This window comes from Rhinoraja longicauda, chromosome 21, assembly GCF_053455715.1.
Source record: "Rhinoraja longicauda isolate Sanriku21f chromosome 21, sRhiLon1.1, whole genome shotgun sequence".
NCBI classification, from domain to species: domain Eukaryota; kingdom Metazoa; phylum Chordata; class Chondrichthyes; order Rajiformes; family Arhynchobatidae; genus Rhinoraja; species Rhinoraja longicauda.
This window is the reverse complement of record NC_135973.1, coordinates 30,278,560-30,296,595: the sequence shown is the minus strand read 5'-3', so window position 1 is coordinate 30,296,595 and position 18,036 is coordinate 30,278,560. Positions and strand designations below refer to the sequence as shown.

General features: G+C 40.3%; 1 protein-coding gene across 6 annotated transcripts in view; it reads right to left on the bottom strand.

The window, feature by feature from the left end:
* Positions 1-18,036, bottom strand: part of clec16a (C-type lectin domain containing 16A) — a 172,602-nt gene that overhangs the window by 23,644 nt on the left and 130,922 nt on the right. For all 6 annotated transcript variants that reach the window (XM_078418213.1, XM_078418218.1, XM_078418216.1 and 3 more), the window contains 3 exons: positions 15,772-15,923; positions 14,756-14,960; positions 13,680-13,844 (listed from right to left, as the gene is read on the bottom strand). In XM_078418213.1, coding sequence (XP_078274339.1) covers positions 13,680-13,844; positions 14,756-14,960; positions 15,772-15,923 — 522 coding nt within the window. The remainder of the gene's footprint in view (positions 1-13,679; positions 13,845-14,755; positions 14,961-15,771; positions 15,924-18,036) is intronic.

Genomic DNA, 18,036 nt, shown 5'->3' with positions numbered 1-18,036 from the left:
CAGCACTTTCCATCGCCCGGTGGGGGCTCAGGACTTTCATCGGCCTGCTCGGCTCGACCCTGGGACTTTCCATCGCCCGGTGGGGGCTTCAAGGGGTTGGGAGCCTCGACTGCCTCGTGGCGCCACGGGAGAAGAACGAGGAGGAGATAAGACTTTGCCTTCCATCACAGTGAGGGTATGCCTAGAGCAATCACTGTGATGGCTGTTTTGTGTAAAAAATTGTATCTGTGTGTCTTGTGTTCTTTAATGTCTACTGCCGGACCCTGACGTGAGAGGACGCTGGCGTTGATTATTCGCCGCTTTTCCGTCAGGATAGTTTGTCTGTTTGTCTGTTTGTTTCTATGTTAATTGTATTTGTAAAGCGCTTTGTGCATGTGTTAAGGCGCTATATAAAATAAATATATTATTATTATTATTATTATATTGAAGTGGAGCATAGCTTTTGGACTGATATGTGGGATTATGGGCCAAATGTAGACAAATGGAAATGGCTCAGGGAGGTGTCCTAGTCAGCATGGAATAGTTGGTCCGCAAAGCTGGTATCTGTGCTGTATAATATGCTAAATTAATCAAATATATACTCATAGATGAGGTTGATCTAATACAGAAACATGTCTTTAAGATGGCCAAAGTTGAAAACTCAATATTCTGGGGCATACAGCATTTAACCAGGACAGCCAAAAAGGAGACTGCAGTAGTGCTGTTAATGAGGCAAGGGATAACAACCTTCCACCTCCAACCTCATCTATTGTATCCGCTATTCCACATGTCAACTTCTCTACATCGGCGACACCAAGCACAGGCTCGGTGTTCGTTTCGCTGAACACCTCCGCTCAGTCCGTCTCAACCAACCTGATCTCCCGGTGGCTCAGCACTTCAACTCCCCCTCCCATTCCCAATCTGACCTTTCTGTCCTGGGCCTCCTCCATTGTCAGAGTGAGGCCCAGCGCAAATTGGAGGAACAGCACCTCATATTTCGCTTGGGCAGTTTACACCCCAGCGGTATGAACATTGACTTCTCCCACTACAGGTAGTCCCTGCTTCCCCTCTCTATCCCCTCCCCCTTCCCAGTTCTCCTACAAGTCTTCCTGTCTCCGACTACATCCTATCTTTGTCTCACCCCCGCCCCTGACATCGGTCTGAAGAACCTGAAACGTCACCCATTCCTTCTCTCCTGAGATGCTGCCTGACCCGCTGAGTTACTCCAGCATTTTGTGTCTACCAAGGGTTTTATCAGTATTTTATCTGACTAAATCTTGCAGATCATGGTATCGAATTAGGATTTATATGGGTTAACTAAGATGATGGGGGTTGGGAGGGTGGTGGTGGGTAGCGCAAGAGAAATTGATATGTTATTGGTATTTCTATTTATAGTATTTACACTGCCGGAATGGCATAAGTGTGGAAATTAAAGGTGAACATAACAAGGATAATACAGTGATCATGGATGCTTTAATGTACCTTATGAACTGGAGAATCAAATTAGTTCTAACAATGTAGGAGATTAATTCCTGAAACTGGCATGAACTGGATTTTCAATCAATATGTTCAACAAACATGGGACTATGCTATTTTAGATCCAGCATTGTGCAACAAGAAAAGATTACATAAGAACGTTAATGTAGTGTAGGAAAGAGTGACCATAAAGTGAGAGATTTTTACATTAGGCTCATAAGCTCATTAGGTTCATTCTGAAACGAGGGTTTTCAATCTCAGTAAAGGAGATGGTGAAGATACAAGGAGCATCTAGGCATTGACAGATTGAGATACAACATTAAACAATTATGGCAATGGACAGATAATGGCTGGTATTTTAAAATAATTTCATGACGTGCAACAAAATATACTTTCTTTTATGGTACAACAGGAAAGGTGGTCCACCCTTGGATTACGGAAAAGTTACACTAAGTGCTCATAATCCACGAGGGATAGGAGCATAAACTTCCTGCAGATAAGCAGATAACAAAAGATGCAGCTGCCAGTAAGGCCCTCTCCTTTCCATCAATACACTCACTCCCCGAAATCCTACAAATTTGTGCAACGATGTTTCTGAAAGTATTAATAAACAGAAAATATTGAAAATTTAAAGGAAATGGCATTAACTATCACAAGGTGCAGCTTATGTAAAGAAGATGCCTCTTGTTGCAAGTGTTCTGGAAACTGATCACCATAGTTACACCATAGTTATTGGTTCCTCAATGTATACCTACACCATGAAATATTTGCAGAAAAAAATCCAGATAGGGTCTGAGTTGACCTCGTGAGTGTGCTCATCAAAACAGCAGATAACGAGGATTTAGCATGTTCAATCTTAAAAAAGAACCTTAAAGTTGCCAGAACCAACTGCAAGCCTAAAGACAAAGTCTGTAACAGCTTCTTTGGGTGGGAAAGGGAAAGGAATAAGAAAGTGAATACCTTACAGGCAGAGATAGAAGAATTTACAATGGAGAATAAAGAAATTAGAGGAATTATACAAGTTCATTGCATCTACCATTAGAGAAGATGCAACAAATAAAGCTATAAGAAATACTAGTCCATCAGACTTGGGTCAAAAGGACGGCACGGTGGCGCAGTGGTAGAGTTGCTGCCTTGCAGCGAATGCAGTGCCAGAGACCCGGGTTCGATCACGACTACGGGTGCTGACTGTACGGAGTTTGTACGTTCTCCCCGTGACCTGCGTGGGTTTTCTCCCACCCTCCAATGACGTACAGGTATGTAGGTTAATTGGCTTGGTAAATGTAAAAATTGTCCCTCGTGGGTATAGGATAGGGTTAATGTGTGGGGATCGCTGGTTGGCGCAGACCCGGTGGGCCGAAAGGGCCTGTTTCTGTGCTGTACCTCTAAACTAAACTAAAATAAGTAAAGGAAATAAATGTGAGCAAAAGAAACACTAACAGAGAAGTTAATGGTACTGACAAATAAATTACTGGAAAGTGGAAGCTATGAAGATAGTGGATACTCTGGTTATTTGACAAAATTCTACCGATTCTGTAATGATTCCTAGAAATTTGAAGATTGCACATATACAATCCCTTATATTAAGAAATGAGGAATCATGAAAGCAGAATATATGCACACTGTTATTGTACTCAGAGCTCAAAAATATTGTCTCAGAACTTTACAGTCTCCTCATTTTTTCAGTTCAAATTAACAGCCGAGGATCATCTGAAAACATAAGCAGAATGAGGCCAATGTATATTTTGGGAATAGCAATACTAAGCAATGCTTCAGCAGTAATTTTGGAATAGGGAAAACATTTAGAAACAAAGCAAGGGAGGCTATTAAGCAGTAGATATGTTTGTTAGGACAGAGATGATGGGCGAGTGGGATTTAGTGAGGATTGGAGATGACCAGTAGCAATTTGAATGGAGTTTAGTGGCCAGAAGATATATAAAATTGTTACCGAGCTTTTGATAATTTATTTTTAACTTTTCCATTCTGCCACTTACCCTCCAAAAATGGATACCTGGAGGACTACATACAGAGGCCGTCTAATAAGGTAATGTCCTTACTTTCATACTATGGCCATTTAGAGTTCAAGATATTGTATAACTTTGAATGTCAAGACTTTGTGAGGTAGCAGCTCATGGTGAGAACACTCAGAAAGATCAACTCAGTGACAATAGCCGCTCTGGAATTGAACCATAAAATTATGGATACAAGCCTTGTTCAGCATTTGAACACTACCTTGCCCAATCTTTCAATGCTAGGGGAATGGTACATTATTGGACATGCCATGTTTCATGTGTGGAGAGCCCTTCCCGACTGTTCAAATGGGCCCAGAAGATTCCATCATGTTATCTGAAAATGTACATTTCTACTTGTGTCCCAAAAATTCTGGAAACTTTATAAGAAATGCTGACCATTATAAACAAACAACTCAGTTCATAAAGTTTTCTGCTAAATTACACTCTATCGACTTGTTCCCACAAGGTACATCATCCTGATCTTTCAATAAGGCAGTATCACTAAATGCTGCAGGCCTGAATAAAATAGGAAGCTCCAGACAACAGTAAATTCTTGTGATTGGTTCTGTGCTTGTATGCCTTTTCTGCATTGATTGAGTGGTATTCTATACTATCTTTAAAAAGCCAGTGTTCTGGCTGAGAGCAGCTTCTTTGTTGTTGCCACATGAAATCTGATAAAAAATATCAAGTCCCGGCAAACAATGCATCATTTATTTGTGAAGCTCCTGCATTTCCTGAAAATAAACCTGTTGCATAAATGTTTAAGTTGCTATCACTAACCACATTTCTATACATTTTGCATGATATCTGCAAATTAGTTATACATCATTTTTTTGCCATCAAGATTAGTTTCTTGGTTTGTTTTTTTTAGCCACAGCATACAAAACTTTACGATAAAAATTTGTATTTTTTAACCAATCTTTTTGACAAGCTGTTCTAAACCCAGACCATTGTCACATGAACACTGACAAGTTTCATGAAAATTTAGTAATTTCCATTTCTCATGCCATCAGGTCTCTGAGCATCTTTCCACATCTAATTTCAATAATTAAATCATTATCCACTTCCTATTAAAACACACTATATGCCGGGCTACTTCAATTGTGGTGTGTGTCACTCCTCATATCATATATCATATATATATACAGCCGGAAACAGGCCTTTTCGGCCCTCCAAGTCCGTGCCGCCCAGTGATCCCCGCACATTAACATTATCCTACACCCACTAGGGACAATTTTTTTTTTTTTAACATTTACCCAGCCAATTAACCTACATACCACATAGCACAAAAAGTAAGGAAATTTGTGTTTGGTAGATTATTTCTTTGTTGTAACAATGCTTCTTGGCAATAAATCTTATTCCGTTGGAAAGCCTGTTTATTTCCCTTTTAAATGGTGCCACATTTGTAAGGAACATGCATTTGTGGGATGAGCAGCAGAGCTGAGTATGTGGGTTGCGCCCATGAAAAATCTGCCAAATCTTCTCTGCCAATGCCAAACAGCTTATTCTGCCATTGACTCTTGTTCGGTGTTGTTTAGTGGATTGGATGATTGAAGTCTGAAGAAACAAGACATATTGGCAATTTAACAATTTATTCATTTAATAAACAGGAGCCTCAGTAGCGTGTGGAAGAACCATACACAGCCACAACAGCCTGGCACCTCCTCCTCATGCTGGTCACCAGCCTGGTCACACACTGTTGTGGGATGGCATCCCATTCTTCAACCAGTATTTGTCGCAAGTCAGCCAACGTGGTTGTGTTGGTCACTCTGGCACGAACAGCACGCCCAAGCTGATCCCACAAGTGTTCAATGGGGTTGAGGTCAGGACTGCTGGCAGGCCATTCCATCCTCTCCACTCCCAAATTATGGAGGTAGTCTCTGAGAAACCCTGCTCTGTGGGGGCGAGCATTGTCATCTTGGAGGATAGAGTTCGGTCCCAGACTGTGGAGATATGGGATTGCCACTGGTTGCAGAATCTCATCTCGATATCTCTCTGCATTGAGATTGCCTCCAACGATGACAAGCCTCGTTTTTCCAGTGAGGGAGATGCCGCCCCACACCATCACACTGCCTCCACCAAAAGATGTTACTCTATCGGTGCAGCAATCAGCATAGTGTTCTCCGCGTCTTCTCCACACTTTGACTCATCGCTGAACATAACGTTCCTCCACATGTTCAGGTTCCAGTGCACGTGTTGCCGACACCAGCGCAAACGGGCCTGACGGTGAAGGGCAGTCATGGCAGGCCTCCTGGCAGCCTTATGAGATCGGCTGCGTGCAGTCTGTTCCGAATTGTCTGGGCAGAGAGCCGTCGGCCATATCGTCCTGCAAACCTTGACTGCAAATCTGTAGAAGACAGCCTACGGTTCCCAAGTGCTGACAGGATGAGGAAACGGTCTTCTTCGGGTGTCGTCTTCTTGGGACGCCCACTTCGCGGCCTGTCTCTGACATCCCCCGTTATATGGAACTTGGCCTTCACTTTGGAGATGGTACTAGGGCTCACTCCAAATAATGCCGCAACTTGGTTTTGCGGAACACCAGCTTGAAGTTGCCCTATCGCACGGGCCCTATCCAGATCAGTCAAACGTGGCATGCCGATTCTTGGAGCAGACACCTACTGACCACTGTAGCAGGGCCCATGCTCACAGATGCTGCCAATCAGGTGCCAATCAGGCACCTGATTGTCAGCACCTGGGGGTACCAGAAGCTCAAAACAAGAGTCAATAGCAACAGCAGAATAAGCTGTTTGGCATTGGCAGAGAAGATTTGGCAAATTTTTCATGAGCGCACCCCATATACTCAGCTCTGCTGCTCATCCCACAAATGCATGTTCCTTACAAATGTGGCACCATTTAAAAGGGAAATAAACAGGCTTTCCAACGGTATAAGATTTATTGCCAAGAAGCATTGTTACAACAAAGAAATAATCTACCAAACACAAATTTCCTTACTTTTTGTGCTATGTTTATTTAATCTGCAAATTAATTGCATTCGCTCGAATGCTTCCTCCCCTCTTCAGCAAGGAATGGTGTATTGATTTACAAAAGCTTCAGGTTTTTTTTAAACAATTAACTCTGAAGACCAGGATACATTTGTTTAATATGAACAAACTAATCAATGCTCTCGCAATTAAATTCAAATTTGTTCATTACATGAGACCTCCATGCACACCTCCAGTAACCCCGGTTCAATCTTGCCCTCAACATCAAAACTTAAACTTCATCATTATTTCAATTCTAGAACCAAAACACATACCAACCAAAGTCACTAAGTTTCAGCATGCAGAGAGCACTTGCTTATGCATATTCATGCTGAATTCCAAATTCTGTTGAGCCCCATATTGAAAAAGTATAGAAATAGACATTACACCGGACACGCAGAAGACAAGTGTTGATAACCTGTAGACACTACATTATAATCCCCAATGAATAATTGAGATCCACGTCAGCATATCTCAGAAACCACTCCCAGGGTATCAAGCAATGTTAAAATTCGCCACAAGGAAGAGTGTTGACAGAACAAGGCCTCACTGTCTACTAAACAAACATGATTTTCCACACTCCTTTATGCATCAAAAAACAGACAACCAACTTTAATGCAGTAAAATTATCAAGATACAAAGCATTGTTCGACAATGCTTTGTATGGTGATAATCAGTTGTGTTCGACAATGCTTGTGTTCGACAATGCTTTGTATCTTGATAATCAAACCCATGTTGAATATTGTCTGTCGAATATTGTGTCGAATGGTGCAAAATTTGCTGGCCCCTTTTCTATGGATCATGTTTTCCATTATCTGAGCTTTCTGTTTCTCTTCGTCGTTTCCAATGCTCTCATGAAGAGCTAGGCCCAAGAAATCCTGATCATCAGCAACTATTTCTCTACTGTCCAGAGTTGATGCCCATCACTTTTTTTTCCAGTTGTAGAAGCATTGGTATCCTGGAAGTCATATCCAATGGCCAATTCAATGCATTCCATGAACATGGCTGATTCCACTGCGAATGTTGGTTTAATTGTGAATCTATACTGTATGGCCTTAAACTCTAATTTACTGACATTGTATTTGCAGGAGATTCCTGAGATACATTAGAATTAGCAAAGTTGGAAACTTAAGCATTTTTGTACATCTTAGCTATTTTACAAAGAAGAGTCTACTTAGAATACATTCATAAGAGACTGGTAGTTTGGTGTCCTCCATCAGGGTGCCCTGAAATTCATATCGTATCACAGGAGCTGCATATGTTAACTGAGGAACATAATTGTGGATCCAAAATGTGTGAAGCGATCAATGAATTACACATTATCAATGTTAATGGAAGGTGATATGATGGCAGGTCCAAATTCATGACATCCATCTTCATGATGCAGGTGGCTAACAACAGACGTAGATAATATGTTTATTAAGTATTGGAAATGTCCCTCTATATGGGAATTTAGTTTGCAGAGGAAGTTTAGCAGAATGCTGCCTGGTTTAAAGGGTTTTAGCTATCAGGAAAGTTTGAATAAAGTTGGATTAATTTCTCTTTGGTGTTTGGAGTTTGAGGAGAGACATGATTGAAGTTATGAGAGGCATAGATAGGGTAGACAGTCAGAATCTTTTAGCCCAGGGTAGAAATGTCAGGTGCGGGACGGAATATCTTTAAGGTCACACGGGCAAAGCTTAAAGATGTGTAAGGCAATTTCTTCTTTTATATAACATTGAGCAGTGGATGCTTGGAATGCATGGTGGTGAAAGCAAATTCAACAGTGGTGTTTAAGCAGTTTTTGCTAGACACATTGATATGCAAGGAATAGAGGGATTTGGATCAGGTGCAAGCAGAGAAGATTAAGATGGTATCATGTTTGGCACAAATTAAGCTGAAGGGCCTGATCCTGTACTGTACTTTTCTGGAGTAAGATAGGAAATAGGTGCAGGAGGAGGCCATTTGGGTCTTCGAGCCAGCACCGCCATTCATTGTGATCATGGCTGATCATCTACAATCAGTAACCTGTGCCTGCCTTCTTCCCATATCCCTTGATTCCACTAGCCCCTAGAGCTCTATCTAACTCTCTTTTAAACCCATCCAGTGAATTTGTCTCCACTGCCTTCTGTGGCAGAGAATTCCACAAATTCACAACTCTCTGGGTGAAAAAGTTTCTTCACACCTCAGTTTTAAATGGCCTCCCCTTTATTCTTAGACTGTTTCCCCTGGTACTGGACTCCCCCAACCTTCGGAACATTTTTCCTGCATCTAGCTTGTCTAGTCCTTTTATGATTTCATACGCCTCTATAAGATCCCCTCTCATCCTTCTAAACTCCAATGAATACAAGCCTAGTCTTTCCAATCCTTCCTCATATGATAATCCTTCCATCCCAGGGATTAACCTCGTCAACCTACGTTGCACTGCCTCAATAGCAAGGACGTCCTTCCTCAAATTAGGAGACCAAAACTGCACACAATACTCCAGATGTGGTCTCACCAGGGCCCGATACAACTGCAGAAGGACTTCTTTGCTCCTGTACTCAAATCCTCTCGTTATGAAGGCCAACATGCCATTAGCGCTTTTCACTGCCTGCTGTACCTGCACGCTTACTTTCAAGGACACCAAGGTCTCGTTGCACTTCCCCTTTACCTAATCCGACACCATTGAGATAATAATCTGCCTCATTTTTGCCGCCAAAGTGGATAACCTCACATTTAATCACATTATTATACAGTATCTGCCATGCATCTGCCCAACCACTCAACCTGTCCAAGTCACACTGCAACCTCCCAACATCCTCTTCGCAGTTCACACTGCCACCCAGCTTTGTGTCATTCGCAAATTTGCTAGTGCTACTTCTAATTCCATCATTCAAATCATTAATATATATTGTAAAAAGTTGCGGCACCAGCACCGAGCCTTGCGGCACTCCACTCTCCACTGTCTGCCATTCTGAAAAGGACCCGTTTATTCCTACTCTTTGCTTCCTGTCTGCCAACCAATTTTCTATCCATGTCAATACCCTACCCCCAATACCATGTGCTCTAATTTTGCTCACCAACCTCCCGTGTGGTACCTTATCAAAGGCTTTCTGAAAGTCTAGATTCACTACATTCACTGGCTCTCCTTCATCCATTTTACTTGTCACATTCTCAAAAAATTCCAGAAGATTAGTCAAGCAGGATTTCCCCTTCATAAATCCATGCTGACTTGGACCAATCCTTTTACCGCTCTCCAAATGCGTCGTTATTACCTCTTTAATAATTGACTCCCGCATCCTCCCCACCACCAATGTCAGGCTAACTGGTCTATAATTCCTTGTTTTCTCTCTCCCTCCTTTCCAATGCTGGTCCCCCGCCTGTTGAGGTGCAACCCGTCCCTTTTATACAATCCACCCATACCCCAAAACAGATCCCAGTGGTCTACGAATCTAAATCCCTGCCCCAGCTCGTCAGCCACACATTCAGGTCCCTTATCTCCCTGTTCCTGCCCTCACCAGCACGAGGAAATGGAAGCAAACCGGAGATAACCACCCTAACTCAGCAAGACAGGCAGCATCTCTGGATGGAAGGAATTCGTGACGTTTCGGGTCGAGACCCTTCTTCAGACTGAGTGTCGGGGAAGAGGGTGTTACAGAGATAAGGAAATGTAAGAGATCAATAGAGATGGAGAACAAGGAAAATGTAGAATGATCATTCTTAGCTCGGGGAAGGTCTCTTCATAATTGCTTTTGTTGTGTTGTGTACATATCCTGGAGCAAGATTGGGATGCTCTCTTCAAGATACAAACATAACCAAAATGTATGGGTTTAAGGCAGAGTAATGTGCATTGTACATCTGCATATATTTACATAATGTAAACTGCATAATGTAAACTGAGTGTACGTTATCATCTATGAGTCACTCTGGTGACACGAGAACCAAACAACGCCCCATGAATGAGCTGTAGCACTGCACACAATTTCTTTTCAATAATCAAATGCGCAGATCTTTCTTAGAACTGATTCAGAGAATTTGTTTTGTATAATAGTAGAAAATTATACCTCACAATGGATGCAAATGATTTCCTGTTCATACTCATCAACAAAATGTTCTCTTTTGACATCAACTCTTGATTTTTCTTTGATTCCTTTTTAAAAAAGATTGCCTTTGTTGTATCTCGTGTAGTCATTGCTTTATTTATCTTTAAGTTACATCTTCATTTTTTCTGTTATGCACTTAAATTTTCTTCCCGCCTCCCCTCTCATTTATGAATTAACAATGTATCTCTGTGGCTATTCCATATACTAATTTTCTTACTATTCAACATCCAAAGACTGAGGTTGCGCAGGAAGATGGGATGCTTAATTTCCTTCTAGAAGAGATCTAAGTGTGCAACAGGTGCTGCCATGTGGTTCTTGTGTAAGGTGAACATAGAGTTTGATGGGGGTTACAGAGGAGTGAATTGGTGGTGCTGTAAGATTGGGAAGGTCTTGGAAACTCAGGAAGATTACTTCGCAGAATTGGTTGAGAAATTGTTGCAGTGTTTTGTCTGGTGTGTAGCGTTCAGCGTGGTCAGGAACGTCATCAGATATTTAAAGAGCATGTTGTGAGGAATGGTGCCAGATGCACGACTTAAGTATGTTGGGGAACGGCTCTAGAATGCTGCCAGAGCACGGTCAGAAATGGGAACCGGTTCGGTCTGGGAGGTTGAAGTGTGGCTGGGATCAGGTGCGGAGGCCAAAGCACAGCTGAGTGTGTGCACATTTGCCCAAAGGCAGAGGGGTGTAAATGATAGTTGTGTGGTGGAACAGAAGGTCAAAGAACTGGAGGGTGGAGGAAGATGGAAATTCTAAGTGAAAGGCTTCAGAGACAGGGAGGATTACTCATGAAAGAGGTCAAAGGAAGTGTGCATAAGAAGTTGAGGAGCGATACAGTAGGCAATAGCTTCTGAGTGTGTGGCAGTCAAAGGGTTAAAAAGACTGTCAAGGAATAGAATAATGTAGTGTGTGTTTATCTCAACTGACATCTGGAGATAGCCACATATAGAGGTGGATAATAGTCTGAATATTTCTGAGAATTGAAAGGATCACGTCAGAAGACTGATAACAAACTCAAAAGAGAAAGGGCAGAGTTGTTTGATTCTGATTGATAACAGGACTACGAATTAGGAACTGCTTTAAATGGTCACTTGTGGCAATCAGGGCTGAATATCTGGTGCCAGTCCATACAAACTATAACAAGGTTTATGAATAATAATATATTTACTCTGAAGATATCCCTAGTACAAAGCAAGGCCTCAATAGCTCTATGGGCAGTTCCCATTGTAATGGAGAAAATCAAAGGCCTGGCCCAAGTCAGAATTAAAAAAAATTGATGATGCCTGGTCATGAGATCATAAGACCCTCGGGGAAAATGGAGTGCTTGTATGAACCATCTGTAATAATCAATCCAACACTCCTCTACATTGGTCTGAAGAAGGGTCTCGAACCGAAATGTCACCTATTCATTCTCACCAGATGCTGCCTGTCCCACCGTTACTCCAGCTTTTTGTGTCTATCGTCTATATTGGATAGGATCAGTATTCATAACCAAAATGCCATACATTGTTAATGGAAGGCTATGCCATGGCAATCAATAGTCCAGCTGCGATAGTACATAAATGTCAGAAATAGTTTAGATCTGGACTAGATTGACAATGTAGAGCAGTCGCATTGGGGATGGACTAACGAAGGATCGTGGAGGATGGATCGTGGAAACAGGATTTACCTCCTTACTGGACCTTGGAATAGTACAAGAATCTGGGAACAGCTCAACCAAACAGCTAAACCCAAAACTTGCAGAAAGGCACCCCGAGTCATTGTACTGCACTTAAATTGGATATTACCTGGAGGGCAGAATAGGAGGAGCACTGACATTTTTTAGAGAAACCTGGAGGGCGATTGGTCAGGCATTGCCATGGAGAGATTAAACGCAAGGATAAACATTTTAAAATTCACATGTTCCTGAAAGTAAGAATGGCTACAATCCAGCAAAGAGGAGATGGGAGAATGGAACTGTGCACATTATGGCATGAGTTACAATAATGTTTCAGAGCATGGAACAATGGAAGCCAACAATAAAGTCCATTAAGACATTAAACACTCTGCTTGAAACATTGCAACTATTTTGTATTGAACTTTTGAAGGACCATGAAGCTGTGAGAGTAATCTTGATCAATGGGTTCAATTTTCAATTAACGTTAAGTTTGTGAAATGTAAATATTACACTCAATCAACAAAAGTGCTTAGTCGAGAATTGAAATTGCTTCTAACGATATCAATAATATTACTTGCACTACCGATTAGAACGTAAAGTCTTCATTGTTAAGATCTGTCACATCAGTAGAAATAAAAAGAGAAATGTACACAGGGCAGGGATCTACAATGAGCCTCAAAAGCCATGTTGAAGTCACCCAATTTTATACACGATACATTGGTTGAGTTATTCCTTCAGATATAAGGGCCACAGCTCGCAAGGATCAAGGGCAGTTGGAGGAGGAACTGGATGCGAGAACAATTTAATTTGGGTGGGTCGGGGGAGATTAAAGCATGTTACACTAACTACTGGAAACACCCCACAGCAATATGAATTGCAGGTGTACAGACCTATATTTGAGAGAAATTATATTAATGTGGTTTGGTAATGTTATCCCCAAAGTAATAACAAGAATATAGCAAGGCAACATCATTAAAAGGAAATTTGTACTTGACAAGTCCCTGGAACCTTTGAATGTTAAATAATCAATGTACTGCTGGTGTCAAGATTTAAAGTGAACTAAACATCTAAATCAAATATTCAAAGTTGGCCAATAACGAAATTAACTTTTATGTTTACCCTCAAGATGCTCAGATTATCACAAACATAAAAGCACTGTGTAACTCTAACATGGGCTGGAGAATTAATTAGAAGTTTACATATAATAGACTGATGTCATCAAAACAAATTATTTCTAGTTTGATGTTGTCATGGATGGGAATTTTATACTTTTCTTTATTTTAAATTGTATTTGTTCACTGATATAGACATGTGCCCTTGGACATTGAAGATACAATATTCCATATTACTCAAGCAGATATTTATTTAAAAAAACAAAATAGTAGTCTCACATAGTACTTCTTGTTTATATATTCTAAGAATAAATTCAAGGACTGCAAACCTGTGAGTTACACAATCCATGATAATTTTGCACAAGATTTGTTTAGTCTCGGAGAAACTTATTCATCATTACCTGGAACCTTATCAACCGATGCAAAAACTGAGCGTTGGACTGTTGGATCACTGACACCTCGGCGAGACTGGCCATAGAACCTAAAAGGAAGATGATGGGCTGAAGGTGACCCATGTCCAAAACCCATAACGTCTGAGGATGTTTGCACAGGAAGATCCAATAGTACTAGAATATAATAAATGTATTGAATAGTTAGAAAACACTACATCAAATAATTTTAATGCTTAAATAGAACTTTGTGGTCTAAGTTGTCATTTTTTAATGAAGGAATCAACAGCTGCAATAAATCCATCTGCAATTGACTTGCCATTTTTTGGTTTACAGCAACGTGAATTGTAAAATTGTATTCAATCTGATGTGGTGCCATTTTTTTAATGTTTGTGTTGTATGCCAAATTATCCTTTATGATGGATTATAAAATGATAAACCATTTCAATGACAGGTTCGAACTCCACATATTCCCCTGATTAATGTTTATTTTGTCATAAGAACAACCAGAATTAGTCAAACAACTATTTTCTGCAGAATGTAGCAAGTTTTAGGTCCACTGCATTGATAATAACCAACAAGAAACATTGCAGCTCTATTGTCAGCTTTTATTACTCATTGTACTCAGTCATTCGTTCTCTCCAGATTTAATTGCATTGTGTTACAGTGCAACAATTCTCACTTTCTTCAGCCCAAAGGAGAAACTATCAAAGTCTTGCTGCATAGTTCCCAATGAATGTCAAGTAAATGACTTAAAAATAAACTTTGGGATGCTCCAGGGCTGTGAATGACATTTAATAATAAATGCATATCTTTCCTTTTACTTGCGTTGCATAGAGACGGTGACATTTTATGGTAACATTAAACACGATAACAATAGCGTAGTGTAAAAAATCACTGCAACAAAAGGACACCAAGTTTAGCATTGAAAAGAACAAGTTAACTGGCAAACTCAATAAACAAACTGAAGGTGAGATGTATCAAGCAAAATGGAGGTGTCAAAACAATAAATTTTAAACTTGTTGAACTTTCCCTGGTAACTAGCCATGCATTCGATTGCCCAAGCATGCTTAGAAAAAGATCCTAACCTGCTATTCGTTGCATCTTCATACGTCGCGCTTGAATGCGACCCTTTGCTAATCGCTGCTTTGCGATGATACAGCGGATATGATCAGCAAAGATGAACATTGCCTGGAGAATTGGGAAGGGTCTTGCATGAGGGTTGGATGCAGGCTTATGGATGATTATGTTTAAAGCCCTGCTGTCATCTTCAACTCCCATCACCTGCATATCCTACAAAAGAAAAACAGGAGTTAAAAATGAGTTTAATATTATAATTCAACTGTAACACAAGTTTTCTTTTTCAGCATAATGTGGCCACGGAAATGGGTGCTACTGTTTCTTTATGTCTGACATTTTTCTCAACGGTTCTCTCAAAGTTTGAAGCAAATTCAAAACGGACCTACCAAACCGAATTTGGTTCTCAAGCATTAAGATCATTTATTTGTCATATACATTGGACGTTAACTGGAACAGTGAAATTCTAACTTGCTGCAACATTAGATGCAACAACTATAAAGTCAATGAAGTCATTCTAAGCAAACAAGACCATGATAGTGCAAAAACAAAGTTCTAAAACCTGATGGTTGATTGGAAGAAACTTTTTTTGAACCTGGAAGTAACAGTTCTCAGACTCCTGTATCTTCTTCCCCATGGTGGCAGTGATAAGAGAGGCTGACCAGTGTGTGTGTGTGACTTTGATGGTATTAGTTGCTTTTTTGAGGCATTGTCTCCTGTAGATCCCTTTGATCGTGGGGAGGTCAGTACCTGTGTTGGGCTGGAGTATTGCACACCATTTTCTGCAGCCTCTTTCATTCTGCGCCTTTCAAATTTGCAAACCTTTCCTTGCAATTCCAACAACGTGCTGGGCCCAGGACATGCCCTGTGGCTTACAAACATATGAGCAGAAGTTCATGGTGTGTTGAGATCCAATGAGCTAATAATTGATGCTTGATTTGCCAAAATAATAGCAGCAGAGGTTAGATTGGCTTGAGAAAATATGCAATGAATTGGTCAATCATTCTTCCTCATTTTTCTCCTTTACCTGAAGCAAACCTGCAAATTTTACCACTCCCCATCCAAGCCGCTTGCTTTCAGGCTCCACCAGGCTCATTTGATAAACATCTACAGCCAAGAACCGATGTACTTGACCGATGTCTTTCATAACAACCGTGCAAGCAATTAGATCACTGTTATCTGAAATGATAAAATTGAAATAAAAATAGCTGATCAGTTCTTGCGCAACAAACAGAAATTACATTTCAAAATAAAATATTAAAATAATACATTACAATAAATCAAAATAACAAAAAGATGTCATTATTGATATATTCTGATATTTATCAATGCACATAGGTCACACCTTAAAATGAACTCTTTGCTTTTCAGTTTACCATAAAACTAAAATGATGAATTTGTGAAATTGCCTCCAATTATGAACAAACAAATGTCGACTGCAAAAACACTATGCCAAGAAACTGAATTTGCACCCACTTATGCTTAAAAAATACATAATTCATTTGACCATGATTATTCATTATTGCATGCTTTATCAATCAATATACCACCCATTGAAAAATTAAATTGAACAATTTTGTGCCCAATTCCTTAGCACAGGCTAATTTTTATAATACAATTCACTCAGTTAAAAAAGTAGTAAACTCCCCATTAAGATGCCAATGACACTTTGAAGTAGGATATTCAGTGCTTTGCTACCATGCTGCCTGTGTGACTGATCTGCTTGCCCAGATTTAGTTATTAAGGACTGACAGCACCTTTTCACATTAGAGATTAGCGCTGTGCTTACAATATGATCTCATGAGCCAGAGGGACTTGTGGCATCTTAAAAGGAATGGAATGGACTTGTGGGTGCAGTTCCAGAGAAAAATGGTTGGCAGATGACAGGGGGAAGAGAGCAGAAAAATAGGGAATTACCAGACATCATGAAGATATTATTGTCTTGCTTCCTGCACTTCCCTTCTCTCCATTTTTATATTACAAAAATAACACAGAAAGAACCTCTCTGTAAAAGGGTAGACGTTGTTCACCAGCTCACAGACTCAGCCATCAGATAACAAACACAACAGTTGTGGAAGAATTTGGATTCCCACATTAGTTTCAGAACCCACAAAACATGAGTGGAAACTGATCAGCTTGATCCTGAGGGACTGCGAAATGCAGCCTAAACACAGCATCCATTTAGCAACCAAAAATGGGCGAAATCCAATTTTAAAATATAAATATTCAGATTTGCAACTATTCCTCTACAATGATTTTTTCATTTAGTTTCTTATTTTCACAAGCGCTGAGGAACAGTGAAAATCTTTTCTTTGTGTGTTATCCATCAAAGACGAATGAATGCATATACATGTATCCAATTAAGCCATCCACAGTGCACAGATAATGGATAAAGGGTAATACCATTCAATGTAAGATGCATTATATTTTGACACCTTTTTGAACATCAACATAAAATTTGGATCCATTGAAGTAATACTTTTTCTATATTAGCAATGCAGTATTTACTGAATAGTTTGCACTAATGAATATTTCTGGGTGAAAGGCACACATTGTGAAATTGGGCCTGTGCTTCCATGTTTAATTCACCTTGTTCCAGTCAAGGTTTGCCTGCACCCACTGTACATTTCCTCCACTGCTGGCAGAAATTGAACCCTAGCTGATCACTCAATATAACTAAGAACCCAATACATGGGATAAGGAATTGAGGGGGCAATTGAAAGCTATTCACTGTAATACTGATATCTTGCTCCCAGTGTATATTGGCCTGTTTTGACTGGATTAGCTTGAACTTTAGACAGTGGTGCTGCCTTGATTGATCATAGCCGCTATGCCAATGAATATTGTACTCAATGGTGCAACCAGTCCTTGTTCAACCCACATCTCCTTTTGGCTTGGGGTAGATGATTGTATAAGTGAGGTTCACAACGCAGTTTCCCCAATAATCCAGTTTCTCCCACCTCATTGGCAATCTTTCTGCTCTTGGATTGTGACAGAAGTGGCAAAGTTTCTTTTTAAGCATTGCTGCATTGATGGCTGGGATGTGAGTCAATGAAGTAGCAACTTTGAATTCTGCATGTTTCTTTTCACAATTCTATAGCTTCTGTTCTAGTGTACAGTTTTGTATGCAAAGATATGGTATTTCTTTAAATATTTGTGGGAGAAATACTGAAGCAAGTACACCAAAAGAATATGAAATCAACTTTCTAGGCAAATGACTCTCCAATCACGGGTTAAAACCATTCTCTAAGTAAATGTGAATGCATCTGATTCTTGTTTCCTTCAAATCATA